Source organism: Liolophura sinensis, chromosome 10 (genome assembly GCF_032854445.1).
Source record: "Liolophura sinensis isolate JHLJ2023 chromosome 10, CUHK_Ljap_v2, whole genome shotgun sequence".
Classification (NCBI taxonomy): domain Eukaryota; kingdom Metazoa; phylum Mollusca; class Polyplacophora; order Chitonida; family Chitonidae; genus Liolophura; species Liolophura sinensis.
The window spans coordinates 7779186-7794849 of NC_088304.1; the positions used below are offsets into that span (position 1 = coordinate 7779186).

At 39.6% G+C, this 15664-nt stretch overlaps 1 protein-coding gene across 1 annotated transcript; it reads left to right on the forward strand.

Annotated features, from left to right (window-relative positions):
* Positions 1-448: 448 nt before the first annotated feature.
* On the forward strand, positions 449-15659 carry LOC135477187 (ketosamine-3-kinase-like). Its single transcript, XM_064757344.1, has 9 exons — positions 449-630; positions 1910-2124; positions 2798-2881; positions 3750-3853; positions 5197-5356; positions 5953-6003; positions 6830-6971; positions 9778-9952; positions 11786-15659. Exons 2-9 carry the CDS (start codon positions 1984-1986, stop codon positions 11847-11849), a joined length of 921 nt encoding a protein of 306 aa, XP_064613414.1. The 5' UTR covers positions 449-630; positions 1910-1983; the 3' UTR covers positions 11850-15659.
* The last annotated feature ends 5 nt before the right edge of the window (positions 15660-15664 follow it).

A 15664-nucleotide genomic window follows, 5' to 3' on the forward strand; every position in this document is an offset into this window, starting at 1 on the left:
AAATCAATAGAGTAGATAGTTTCAACATCCAGAGATGTCCTGTGAAGTTGATTATAGCAAAGGCGTACAAATCTGTGCATTTTAAGATGGCAAGTATATTCAGTAATCAGAATTATCCACAAAGATGATGATTTTTATCACCTGATTTACCTTCTGAATATTTCCAGGAAAATGACTTTTTGTAATGGATAATTTTCACTGTATATATCCATCAGTCATAAAGTGTTCTGATTTGCTCCAGCCTGCTGTAAAGGGGTAACACTCTCGAAACTCTCGTATTCTGCTTGTTGCATCTGCTACTGTATATTATTTTGTTTTGATCTATTCTATGAGACGTTGGCTTTGACGCGAAATAAGATTAAGGGGAGACAATTTAGTCGAAGTCAGGGGGGATAAGTCTGCAGTCTTGTGACGTAATTTTAATAAATGTCTGCCGACTCTGACACGGTGAGAGCTTTGATGGCTTCAGTCGTCGGGTTCTTGCGATGAATAAGTCAGGAATATTTTGTCAGCTTTTGATAACTTGTGCATGTTTTGCAAGTACACCCAGTGAGGGAAACTGGCCGATATCCAAGGTGTTGCAGTTGTTGGTACAGAAAAAGACATCTATGGAGGGCACGGGATCCCGGGGTTGGCGGACATTCGCAATATACTGGGTAGCCCTGAAAGACTCCACCTGTTTTTCTTATACTGGACTAGAAAAAGAAAAGGAGTTGGAGTCTTTTGGGCTGTTATCTGGGGTGACTTATAGGTCAACCGGCAACTTAAACTATCCAGTCCTGTATATTATGTAGACCACTACATGAATACAGAGAACCTTGCTCAAACTGAAATCAAGAGGTGGTACTGTTACATATACCTCAGGCACTCAGGTTTTAAAACTCACATTTAAATGTGAAAAATCCTTTGAAAACCAATCAAATTGTTGAATAAATGAAACAAAGTAAGAATCATAGGCCTACCAATGAACGACCCTATACATACATGAACACACAGGAGCAAAATACTTGTATATCAGTCTCTGGAAAGCCAGAGTTCAATCCTGATTCAGGTCACAGCTAGGCCTCTAATGCCTCTCTCGTTTGCTCAAATATTCAGTGATAATTGGTGATTATCAAATATTTACATGAGGGTAAGACACTGCAGGTCCTGGGCCACCCTGTTTTAAAATTCAGCGTCATATTCCACTGAGGCAGCACTTTCCTTAGGTACAGTACTGTAGCAGGCCTACTGATCATGGTATACTGATTGATGAAGAAATACAGAGTAAAGGCTTAAAAGCGAAACTGGGTGAAATGTCACAGATACCATTCAGAAAAGGCCTGTTGTCAATAAATCCATGTCTGTAATGGAATAAGTTACCCACCTCCCACTGAAATCTACCATGAACTAAATACTTAATATTATCTTGTTTTGGATTTTGGCTGAATTGCCCTGCCCCCCACCCCACTAATTTTCGCTAGTTTAGTCATGTCAGTACTGGTAACTCACTGTGCATCAGCTTACCAATATCAGAAATATAACACAGTATCTCTAATTACCACGTGCCAAATACAGCTTTTTGATTTGAGAATTTTTTTAGGACACGAAATTGGAATAAAACCTTTTCATGGATTAAGAAACCTGAAATTAATGCCCTTTACACCAAATTATAGTGCCACAATTACTTATAAATCCTTGTAGAGACAATAACCTTGACTACAGGAATTTTTACAAACTTTTGAGTTAAATTTATCAGGTAATATTCTTTATAATTTGGGCTATTTAAACATATGCTGTAATTTGGGAACCTCTAAAAGGTATCAAAATACCCTTGTACTGGGCACTGAATACCTTATCATTTTGATGACTACAAGGAGCTAGGCACCATTGGGATAAATTGATATCACTTTATAATTATTAATTTCAGTGAATCTTACTGTCTTAGATATGAAGATATAAGGAGGGTTATAGTTTTCATGTGAGGATTTTACAAGACACAGCATGGAGGAGGTGATTAAGGAGGCTCTGGGGACACAGACTCTAACTCGGCTGGGGGTGGGAGGGTCAGGCTGTATCAACAAAGGAGAGGGCTATCAGACTGACCAGGGGAAAGTCTTCATCAAAGAAAACTCAGCAAAAGGCGTAAGTTGCTATTACATTTATATGCAAACATGCATTTTGTTTCCACCAGATGCATACTTATATGTCATCTTCACCTATTTATGAACAGTTAAGATTTTCATGAGAAACTTTTAAAGTCAAGTTTACCTTTTTTTATTTATCTAACACCACAAGTTGGCTGCATCTATTTGAAAATGAGATGGTATTTCAAGACAAAGGTCTGATAGATTCATCAAATTTATGAATTGCTAATTTTGTTTTAAAGTGTGCAGCTTTTAGTTCCCTTCCCCTATGATACTGACAAGTGCTGTATGAGGACGTATTCTTGAAATCAGGGTTCAACATCAGTCACTCATTTTCAAATGGTCTGTCAGAAGCACTTACTCTGTAGGTCTGTACGCTTAAAAGACCGTACATACATGGAAATGGGAAATTTAAGTCCTGTGTATTGACATTTTCAGGGACCTTAGGTTGCTCGGTCGCTCGTCTTCTGTTTGTCCTCCACATAACTATTTTGTTCTCCTCATCACTATTTTGTCCTCATCACTCTTTCGTCCTTCTCATCACTATTTTGTCCTCATCACTATTTCGTCCTCCTCATCACTTTTTTGTCCTTGTCACTATTTCGTCCTCCTCGTCACTATTTTGTCCTCTTCGTCACTATTTTGTCCATTCAGTGGTAATTATTTTCCAGGCAAGACAGATGTTTGATGGAGAATTTGAAAGTTTGAAAGCTCTCCACTCCACACAGACCGTAAAAGTGCCTCAGCCTGTAAAGGTACATGAGATATAAAGATAACCTAGTTTGTGAGTTCAGCCGTGTAGTCAAGAAGACTTACTTATTTATTTATTTCATTGGTATTTTACGCCATGCTTAAGAATATACAGCTTATACGACATTGCCCAGCAGCCAGCATTGTGGTGGGAGGAAACCCATGATCATCCGCAGGTTGCTGACAGACCTGTCCATGTACAAGAAGACTTATACGTGGCTAGCTATCATGATAAGGCAAGCTGTATTAGTTAGTATTTTTTTATGTCTGCACCAGTTCTTTTTGAAGCGGGCCATGGTAGGGGTCATTGGTTTTAGCCTTTTGTATCATTGGAACACAGAAGTTGCCGGTTCAAATCTGGTTAGGACAGAATTTGTAGATTCCACTGCTTTCACAACTTTTGAAGCCTTGGTGGCGTTAAGCAGTGCTCCTATGGCTATTTGCGCTGTCTAATGTTTGTTGAACATCACTTGTCTTCCACCAAGATGGTGTGCATATCTGTAGTTCATGGGTAACTTGCCAGAAGTCGATGGTTTTCTTCACCCATAAAACTGATTTCCATCGTAAAAGTGTAAAATTCTTGAGCATGGCATTAAATAACAATCAGATAAATTAATCATATTCTATTGTTGGTATTTTATGGATTGGTTAAAATAAAGGTTGAAGACATTGGACGAAGTGATAGGCAACCATAACTCATACAGCTGCATACATGGGGAGATCCTTCAGCAACCTTCAGAAGATAGTAGGCTTCACATGTGCTTTTCTTGGTTTCCTCCTACCTCAAGTAATATATGTAAAATATTCTTCAGTACAATGTTAAATGCCAATTAAATAAACAAATAAATATATGCCTCTGCTGTTTATGCCTAGGTGATTGACAAGCCAGGGGGCGGGGCATTGTTGGTGGCAGAATTCATGGATATGGGTCATGGCCTGTCAAAATTTTCAGCTCTGCTCGGGAAGCAGCTGGCCAGGTAATTATACTGTCCCTTGTTAGAAGCATAATCATCACTGATTAGCTGCTAGTTGCTGAATGAGGTACATATAATTCCAGACTTTGCTGTGTTTCAATTAAGGTAGTGTGGAACTTCAGAGGTTTTAACCCAGGATCCCCTATCTGCCCTGTCAACCAGTCAGTAGTGATTCTGGAAATCTGTAAACTTTCCTCACAGTTGCACATCTAATCTTTTGAAATGGAATTTGAACAGCACAATGCTTAGGATTAGGGGTACCCTAATTCGTCTAGTTTTTAGGACAGATATTAGTAGTGCTGAAAGCAAAGAATTACATTTCTCCCCTAGTTTTATGGAAAAATAAAGATATGAATTATTGTTCATTAAATGGACTAACTGTGCAACAAAAAGAAACTACATATTCCTGCTACAGTTACATGTATATTGGCTAAAAAGAGCAGACCAGGTGTCCCAAGAATTAGAAGAATTGGGGTATTTATTTTATTTATTTATTAGATAGGTGTTTTATGCCGTACTCAAGAATAATTCACTTATACAAAGGCAGCCAGCGTTATGGTGGGAGGAAATCCGGCAGAACCAGGGGGAAAACCCACAAACATCCGCAGGTTGGGATATTTATTTATTGGTTCCCTGCCTCTACGCCATCCATGTGTCTGTCTTGAAACAGTTTTCCAGACTTTCTATCAAATCAGTTTATTATTCTGAATTGAAACTTTGTACATGGACAGGGCTCCAACAAGACAAATTATGGATCAAATTTGAGTTTCAGATCATGACTTTTCACCAAATTTTTTGCTGTTCTTGTTCTCACACTGTAAACATACATATAGCTGTTTATTCTGACAATTCAAACTACATGTAGCGTCAGAATGCTCATTTACGTGAGGCTCAACCAAGCTCAGGAATTTGTGGACGGGTTATTATTTAATTAGCTGTAATCAGTCCTGTCTGACATCAACCTGCAGATAGCCATGAGTTTTCTCCAGTTTCCTCCCACAATAATGCTGGCCGCCCTCATATAAGTGAAATACTCTTGACCAATCAAATAAATAAATAAATAATTAATCAATCCTGTTATTTTTGTAATGTGTAGAGATGTAAATTAGATGGTTGATGTCAGATTTACTCTCTGTGTACATGTCACCTATTGTATAATAATCCCTGATGTCAGTATTAATGAACTTAAATGTGAACATTAACACTGAAAATAATCAAGACATTATTACCCATTGTAGATACTCATAGAATTATCACCGAATTAGTTTTTGATATTTAACTTTAAGCAATTACAAAATAAATTCCAAGTGTTGAAATTGCCGTTATTCCCTGGATTCTGTTTTCAGACTTCATCTCCACAATTCAGAGGTGGGTGAATTGCAGAAGAAACAGGAGAGCTCTGTTCATGTTAGCCACCAGGTGGAGCACATTGACAAATTCGGCTTCCATGTTCCTACCTGCTGTGGTTACATTCCACAAGAAAACACATGGAATGAGGATTGGATTGTAAGTTTGGGTTATTTTCTGTGCTTTCTGAAAATGGACCTTTATAAATAAACACCTGTGAAACTGTATTTGCTATAACGCTTTTTGTGTCAGTACACTGCTGATTCTTTATCTTGTGTGCAATTTGAAACATTGAAATGTAAATTTGTGTGCATGCAAAAAATGGACCTTTTAAAGATAAACACCTGTGAAACTGTATTTGCTATTGTGCTCCTTGTGTCAGTACACAGCTGATTCTTTATCTTGTGTGCAATTTGAAACGTTCCCTGCCTGCTGTAATTTGAGCCTTTGGTGTGTAATCTGTTGTACATTCCTGTCTTTGCTAAGATGTGTAATGTGCAAACTGGTAACATTTTCATCGCGCATTGTATGAGAACAATGAACTGTTCAGCTTGGACCAGAGTTGCCATTATGTGGGAAAAAGTAGGCCTAACTCATTGCAACAGTGGTGCAGTGCTTAATGTTTGGACGTGGTCAGTGTAAACTAGATTCATATATGAGGCTATATCCTCATCTTCATTGGCTCAGCTGCTATATTTGTTTAATATATGACTGAGAATGTGATATTAAATTACCTGTATTTTTTTATCTTGTAGAAGTTCTATGCCCAGAAGATAGAATATCAAGTGAAAAAGGTGGAAGAAGATGTAAGAGACAGATCAGTCTGCATCATTGAACTTATATAGTTTTGAGAAAATACAGTACTTTCACTTGACGCTCAGCATAAGAGGTTGTCCAGTATTGCATGATCTGGTGTCAGTATAATCTGATTGTGTGGGTGTCATGCCTGGTGTCAGTATATTGTGTGGGTGTCATGCCTGGTGTCAGTATACTGTACTGTGACTGTGTGGGTGTCATCTCTGGTGTCAGTTTAATGTGATCATTTGGGTGTCATACCTGGTGTCAGTATGTTGCGTGGGTGTCATGCCTGGTGTCAGTATAATGTATTGTGACTGTGTGGGTGTCATGTATGGTGTCAGTATAATGTGATTATTTGGGTGTCATGCCAGGTGTCAGTGTACTGTAATAGTGTCAGTGTCATGCCTGGTGTCAGTATACTGTACTGTGATTGTGGGGGTGTCATGTCTGGTGTCTTAGACTTAGTGCTCCATTGAAGTAGCACTATAACTTCTTAACATTGGGGCCTTCAAACCAGAAGAATGCACCACAAAAGTTGAAGCAAACGATATGCTTTATTGTACAATTGCTGAGACCAGCGAAAAATACTGGCTTAAATGAGACAAACTCATGCTTGCCAACACTATATGAAGATTCCAGTATATGCATGTGATACAGAGTGAATACTGGTACTAGCATCAGATAACTTCAAAAGCTATGTTGCAATCATTCCCTAGGATTGTTAAAAGGTGTTTTTTGAATGTGAAGGGTGTTTCTTGATATAATTTGACGAGCTACAATAAACTGTGTATCTGTCCATGTTTACTTGTGAACGATTCTCTCTACTCTTCACAGCATGGTGACAGAGAAGTGCGTGAACTCTGGTCCTTAGCGTTGATCAAAGTGCCTTCACTGTTCAAAAATGTAGAAGTAAAACCTGCTCTTCTCCACGGAGACCTCTGGGGAGGTAATGCTGCAGAGACTACCACAGAGCCAGGTATGTTCAGGTAAACCTTGCCCACTGAGTAAGGTATGTTCAGGTAAACCTTGCCCACTGAGTAAGGTATGTTCAGGTAAACCTTGCCCACTGAGTCAGGTATGTTCAGGTAAACCTTGCCCACTGAGTAAGGTATGTTCAGGTAAACCTTGCCCACTGAGTCAGGTATGTTCAGGTAAACCTTGCCCACTGAGTAAGGTATGGTTAGGTAAACCTTGCCCACTGAGTCAGGTATGTTCAGGTAAACTTTGCCCACTGAGTCAGGTATGTTCAGGTAAGCCTTACCCACTGAGCCAGGTATGTTCAGGTAAACGTTGCCCATTGAACCAGGTATGTTCATGTAAACCTTACCCACTGAGTCAGGTATGTTCAGGTAAACCTTACCCACAGAACCAGGTATGTTCAGGTAAACCTAACTTACAGAGCCTGGTGTGTTCAGGTAAACCTTGCTCACTGAATCAGGTATGTTCAGGTAAACCTTACCCACAGAGCCAGGTATGTTCATGTAAACCTTGCCCATGGAGCCAGGTATGTTCATGTAAACCTTACCCACTGAGTCAGGTATCTTTAGGTAAACCTTACCTATGGATCCAGACATGTTCATGTAAACCTTACCCATGGAGCCAAGTATGTTCACGGAAACCTTACCCACTGAGCCAGGTGTGTTCATGTAAATCATGACTGCTGAGCCAGGTATGTCCATGTAAACCTTACCCACTGAGTCAGGTATGTTCAGGTAAGCCTTACCCACTGAGCCAGGTATGTTCAGGTAAACGTCACCCATTGAACCAGGTATGTTCATGTAAACCTTACCCACTGAGTCAGGTATGTTCAGGTAAACCTTACCCACAGAACCAGGTATGTTCAGGTAAACCTAACTTACAGAGCCTGGTGTGTTCAGGTAAACCTTGCTCACTGAATCAGGTATGTTCAGGTAAACCTTACCCACAGAGCCAGGTATGTTCATGTAAACCTTGCCCATGGAGCCAGGTATGTTCATGTAAACCTTATCCACTGAGTCAGGTATCTTTAGGTAAACCTTACCTATGGATCCAGACATGTTCATGTAAACCTTACCCATGGAGCCAAGTATGTTCACGGAAACCTTACCCACTGAGCCAGGTGTGTTCATGTAAATCATGACTGCTGAGCCAGGTATGTTCACGTAAACCTTACTCACTGAGTCAGGTATGTTCATGTAAACCTTGCCCACTGAGTAAGGTATGTTCAGGTAAACCTTGCCCACTGAGTAAGGTATGTTCAGGTAAACCTTGCCCACTGAGTAAGGTATGTTCAGGTAAACCTTGCCCACTGAGTAAGGTATGTTCAGGTAAACCTTGCCCACTGAGTCAGGTATGTTCAGGTAAACCTTGCCCACTGAGTAAGGTATGGTTAGGTAAACCTTGCCCACTGAGTCAGGTATGTTCAGGTAAACTTTGCCCACTGAGTCAGGTATGTTCAGGTAAGCCTTACCCACTGAGCCAGGTATGTTCAGGTAAACGTTACCCATTGAACCAGGTATGTTCATGTAAACCTTACCCACTGAGTCAGGTATGTTCAGGTAAACCTTACCCACAGAACCAGGTATGTTCAGGTAAACCTAACTTACAGAGCCTGGTGTGTTCAGGTAAACCTTGCTCACTGAATCAGGTATGTTCAGGTAAACCTTACCCACAGAGCCAGGTATGTTCATGTAAACCTTGCCCATGGAGCCAGGTATGTTCATGTAAACCTTATCCACTGAGTCAGGTATCTTTAGGTAAACCTTACCTATGGATCCAGACATGTTCATGTAAACCTTACCCATGGAGCCAAGTATGTTCACGGAAACCTTACCCACTGAGCCAGGTGTGTTCATGTAAATCATGACTGCTGAGCCAGGTATGTTCACGTAAACCTTACTCACTGAGTCAGGTATGTTCATGTAAACCTTACCCACTGAGTCAGGTATGTTCATGGAAACTTTACCCATGGAGCCAGGTATGTTCATGTAAACCATGACCGCTGAGTCAGGTATGTTCAGGTAAAAATACCCACAGAGCCATGTATGTTCAGGTAAACCTTGCCCATTGAGTCAGGTATGTTCAGGTAAACCTTACCCACTGAGTCAGGTATGTTCATGTAAACCATGACTGCTGAGCCAGGTATGTTCATGTAAACCTTACCCACTGAGTCAGGTATGTTCAGGTAAACCTTACCCATTGAGTCAGGTATGTTCATGGAAACCTTACCCACTGAGCCAGGTATGTTCATGTAAACCATGACCGCTGAGTCAGGTATGTTCAGGTAAAAATACCCACAGAGCCATGTATGTTCAGGTAATCCTTGCCCACTTAGCCAGGTTTGTTCAGGTAAGCCTTTACTGCTTAGCCAGGTATGTTCAGGTAAACCGTGTTGTGTGAGAGATTGCTGGTTCATATCCAGTTATTGCTGATTCGCTGATTTAATCCTGAAAGTTTTGTAGTATATGTTCCTAGGTAAATATCTACATGAACAGTTAGATTTGTTACCATGAGTAACACGCTAGTACTCCACTTCCTCCGAAAACTGCGTTGTACAAATGGGACGCTGAAGTTAACCTTTCCACTGAGATTTAATCTGGTAGTCATGTGATCTTTGTGAGTGAGGACATAGCAAATTTGTCAGGTAAACCGTACTACAGTAGTTTCCTCTGACAATACACTGAATCACCATCACACATATGCACATATGACATCTCCTGAGTACAAAGCTAAACACTAAACAAATAATTAAATATTTCATTGGTTAAGTTGTAACAAATCCTCACAGTGACTTTTCTCTGCAGTAATCTTTGACCCTGCGAGCTTTTACGGCCACTCTGAGTATGATCTGGCCATCGCTCGGATGTTCGGTGGATTCAGCGAGAGCTTCTATTCAGGCTACTTCAACATCCTGCCAATGGCTCCTGGCTACAGGAAAAGATTGAGCCTCTACAAGTTCTTCCATTATATTAACCACTGGTAAGATATTGACCTGATTAGCCAACTTTGGCAAAAGCAAGGGATGTTAATTTGAGGCTGTCAGTCTGTCTGTCCTGCTTTGGCTTCTGTGTAATAACTGTGTCAAATGTTGTCCGATTTTGATAAGAGTATGTGTGCAGGTTTATTTTTTGTAACGTGAGATCAAATTCCAAAGTGTTAAATATTAAGTTTGGGATAGAAGTCTGCTGGTTACAATTTGATGATCAGTTCTGGGGGTTAATAAGTTGATTTTCACAAATTGAGCTGACTCTGTAGGAGTTTATTTATTTATTTGATTGCTATTTTAATTGTTTATTTATTTGATTGGTGTTTTACCCAGTAGTTAAGAATATTTCACTTACACGACCAAAAGCAGCTTTATGGTAGAAGGAAACTAGGCAGAACCTGGTAGAAATCCACGACCTTCCACAGGTTGCTGTCACAGACCTTTCCACATCAACCTGAGAGGAAGGAAGCATGTAAGAGTTAATGTGGCAAAGTTCAACAGTGATTGGCCAATGACTTCAGTGTCCTCCACCAATGAAACTGACAGCTGCTGTACGAGTGAAATATTCTTGAGTGTAATGTTGAACATAATCAATCAGTCCGTATGGTTGTGCTTTCAGGTGAGCAATTCGGAGCACACCAAACTGGGTTTCATTTGAGAACAGCAGTTTTCCATTCAGTGTAATTTATACAAATTTTGGTTCGTAACTGTGTCACTTATCCCTGGGTTGAGTTATATTGAAGGGGGTTTGAAGATTGTTTTGAAGGTACATACATGTATGTAGGGTTATTATTCTATTCCAAAGTTCTAAAGTGCTTCATCGTTTCCAAGATAGGCTAAGTGGAAGTATTGAAATGATCTGAAGGAAATTCTATGGAACAGACTCTGTGGAACACACTCTATGGGAAAGAGCCAACACCATCGTTCAGGAAGATTGACAATGAAGAAAAATATTTAATCTGAAGAATTCTTCGTCAGTTTTCTGAAAATTTGCCTTATGAGACTTCTTTCAGAGGCATTTAGGAATTGGGATGGTATAGATTGACAGAGGCATTACTTATGGATAACAATTATCAAACCATATGGTTTGATAACGATGTAAGAACCTACATCGAAACGTCACCAACACAATAAATCCAGGAATTGTTATCCATAAGTAATGCCTCTGTCAACCTTATGAGACTTGATAGTTAGTATCTCTTGTTTGAATCAAGTAGATACACTTTGAATCAGGGAGTAACACTTTAATCAAGTAGATACACTTTGAATCAGGGAGTAACACTTTAATCAGGGAGAGATATACTTTGAATCAGGGAGATACACTTTGAATCAGGGAGTAACACTTTAATCAGGGAGATACACTTTGAATCAGGGAGATACACTTTAATTCAGGGAGTAACACTTTAATCAGGGAGATACACTTTGAATCAGCAAGATACAAAGGCAATTATGATGGCATGATGTCAAGAGCATTTGGAATTACAGCATTTGTGGCTATTTCGGAAGGTATTTAAGACTTATATCTTGACCTTTAACCTTACTTTTATTTATTTGATAGGTGTTAGATGCCGTTCTCAAGAATATTTCATTTATTCGACAGCGGATAGCATTATGGTGGGAGGAAAGAGAGACCCTAATTTTAAGATGCAGAAGTTTTGACACTTTTGCAGCTCAAGGTTTCAAATATTTTATTTGAGTGACAATGCACTGTTTTGAACAAATCTCTGGGTCAAAACAATTTTTTCGGAAAACCTAATGTGCTAGGTTCTCCTTGGTTCCTGGCTGTAGCCCTATATGTGTTGTTATTGTTGTATCTATCTTTCCAGGAACCACTTTGGCGATGGCTACAGGTCTTCAGCCATTCAGACACTGCAGTCAGTGTTACACTGACGAGCTCCACAGTACATCTGGATATACCACACCTGAGAATGGTTACCTTTTTACAAGTTTCTGCTTACACAGGAGTGTTGATGTGAATCGAAGCCACTATGCAGAAGTGCTTCTGATGGATTTAAGCTCTTGATCAGACATGCCATTATCCGGTGCTGGTGCTGGTGCTGGTGCTTAGGACTGCTCGATCTAGCTTCCATTGACAAAATGTGGTACCATTTATCTGATTGGTCCGTAAAATTTTTGATCGCAGCTGTTGTGAATTTGTGCAAATTTTAATGCAGCATTACTCCCACTGCTGTGGTGTCTGGTGAGGTCTGCTGTTGCTAATTAGAGCACACTTCTAGTGAGGTAGCACAATGAAACCGAAAGCATGCTTCCTGCCACAAGCCATCAGTGTTGCAGTACAGGTGTTTGGTGTCTTGAGCATACTGTTTTACTGAGACAGCATATTAAAGATGAAGGCCTACCCCTGCTGCAAGCCATCATTGTGGAAGTATACGGGGTGTCTAGTCTGGCAGCACAACAGCATGCCCCTGCTACAAGCCATCAGTGTTGTAAGACAAGCATGTATGCTTGCTGGAGTTTTTATGACATACTTAACAATAGTCATATGATGATAAGTCATTCTGTGTGTATGCCACCAAAGTGCTGCTGGAACTGAAGTATCATGCCAAAGACACCCCACCCAGTAGATATTATACTGACACTGCGTCAACCAGTCCCTTTTCCTTGTTCTAACCGTCCTAGGTGCCAAGTGAGGCAGCAACTAGTGCTTAAAGTCTCTGGTGTGACCCAGGTTTGATCCCGGGTCTTCTGACTGAAAAGCAGACGCTCTAACCATTAGGCTATTGACGCAGGTTGTGTAGGGCAGAGTGTCTTGGGCATACTGTTTCAGTGAGGCAACACCACAGAGACTGACCAAATGTCTGCTGCAAGCCATAAATGTTCTAGGATATGCACAGTTAGAAGCTACATATGTTAGGATTGCTTCAGGATTATCTCAGCAAACAAAGACAACTTGGGTATGTAGTAGCTTGATGGGGTTTTATTTTCATGGAAAACACCACAGCTGTTGTCAATTTATACATTTATATTGTAACAATATATATATATATATACAAGAATGGGGTCTACCAAGATCCAGACTAATGAATAGATAATGAAACACACAATAATATAAATACTAGACAGTTAAGAGTCATTTTACCGTTGGAGGGCAATCTTCTGCCCCATGTAACCCAGGGTCACTTGCACGACACCCCACAGTATGTTCTTCTCAGTGTTGTTAATACTACATTAAGTTACACTTTTTATGGAAGAAAATGTGTATAAAGTTGTAGTAAAACCAATTGTAAGTCAGTATGTGTAAAGCAGAGGAAATACTATGGGTTCAGGGAAAAGGAAGGGTATAAACAAAATCACTACCCATCGAAGTTTGACTGTAATTCATCTTCACACGTTATTGGTGCGTTAAGAATGTACACTTTGGTATTTTACGAGCTGCCTTGATGAAAGTATAAAATGCTGATTTTTATCAAATACAAGAATGAAACTGCAAGCTTTGAAACACAGAGTTGCTTTATATCTCTTGATGTCCTACATATCTTGGTTCCTGACTCGATGCCATCCCCCTGGGGCTAGTTTTCATGAAGCTCACTTAGCTAGGTAACAGGGCAAGTTATAGAAAATGACCTATGGCCCTATTTTCAGGGGCCCCTTTTCTAAGAGGGTGTAGCTTATGTCAGGCATAACTGTCATAACAAAACATACTGTACAGGTTAGATTTGACATGGCAATATACCCCATAAAACAGGCCCTGGATTGGACAGTGTTCGTATCGACATTCTGTTTTTTGAGGTTTCCACAACTGCAATATTTGCACACACACCCATGCTCTTCATGGCAGTTACACTGTCTTTGTCGTTGTCTTTTGGTGATGATGAAATACTGTAGGTAAAGCTGCAGAGTGAAATCATGGGAATAACAGACTTCAACTCTGGGAATACTGGATTTTTGTCAATACCTACTATTACCGAGTGGAGTTACTGCATTGGGAGAAAAGTTTGGGTCAACTGACTCAAAAGTCTGAGTAATTTAATGGAGCTGATTTGACTCAAAAAAACCTCATATCGCCTGATCAACTGAGTCAAGTGACTCATCTTGTTATATTTTGACCCATTTGGTTAGTCGGAAAACTCGCAAGAGTCGTTGATGACTCAGCTAACTTGGTCATACGACTCTGTGTTCTGAGTCGAATTAGTTCCATTGAATTACTCAAGACTTTTGAGTCCGCTAACCCAAACTTTTCTCTCGGTGTGCAATATTGCATCGATATCGTAGAGAAATCTGAATCAGCAGTCTAGTATCCGAAGTTACATTATGCACGTGCACACAATTTGGTTAAGCTGAAAATTTGAGACCACTGTTTGCTGTCAGTCAAGCTGAATTATATTTAAAAACTAACCCTAGATGACCATCCTTGTAATTTGGTCAGTTATTGACATGTAAAACAGGGCTAAATGTAGATTCCTTACAGTAATCATTACAAAGACAGATTTCAAAATGTGTACAAGTGTTCACAAATAAAATAAGCCATGAACAATAATACAGAGAAAGAAAAGAAAAAAAAAAAACTTTCCTACAACTGCTTACGGATTTTCAGCTATTTCTTATTGCTGCCCACAGATTGTGTAAGTACGTGTAGAACTACACACATTGGACTCTTCCAGAACATGCTAACTTCACACATACAGTACAGTATCTACACTTGCATTGAAAACTTCACACAGGAGAAAGATTTTTCACCCAGATTTTAAATATTTGGATGATCAATTGTATGACCTAATTTAAAAAAAAAACAAAAAAAATGTGCCTCAATTATTACGTTATCCATACCAGAATCTGAGTTCACAAAGAAAATTGAATACATGCTTCATTTTAAAGTAAAAGCCTGAAGTTTAAATGACCAAAAGTCTGGCATGCACACAGTATTTTCTCAGAAACGGGTGTCAATTATAACACAAGAATTACATTCGTCCACTCTTCGATCTCGCTGGACAGGTCTGCTTGAACTTCTTCCCATATGCTACATTGGCTAACAATAAATCGCCATTTACAGACACAATCATACCATTGCAGTGAAGACAGAAGTAGAAAGCCTTCATACAGACACTAATTGGTAACCCAATTAACTTAAACTGCATTACAAAAAACAACATATTTTAAGTTATTCTAATTTTGTTAGAGCATGTCCCGCCCAATATAACTGATCTTTCTCCATCAAAACCATTCATAAACCAACTCCCGAAATGAAGTGATTTGATCAACAGGGAGATAACCCACTGGCCTGCTGTTCACTCAATGACATATATGTACTTAATATATTGGCAGAAGCTCTGGGTTGTAGAAGTCATTACCATTTACAGCCACTTATGGATAACAGTCAAGAATACATAATCATGTGAGATAACATGTAATAACCGCTAAAAAAATGTGACAACAACACAGACCATAGATAAATGGTATAAACACCCTTGGTAGCACATTTCATGATGCTCGTACACACGCTGGCTGTGATCAGTGAAGCACTTCAATATGAGCATTAAGGCAGTAGGAACAATATAGAAACACATGATAACCTTAGAATGTGCTTTCATCACATTATTGGGTTATGACACCGGATGCAAATTGTAAATTTGAATACAAAAATGAAATCTCTTGTGCGGATATACATGAACATAACATAATACTTTGGAATTGTAGCATTCTCAGCATGTGGTGGCTATGCACGTTGTTTGCTCTTTGATAAGACT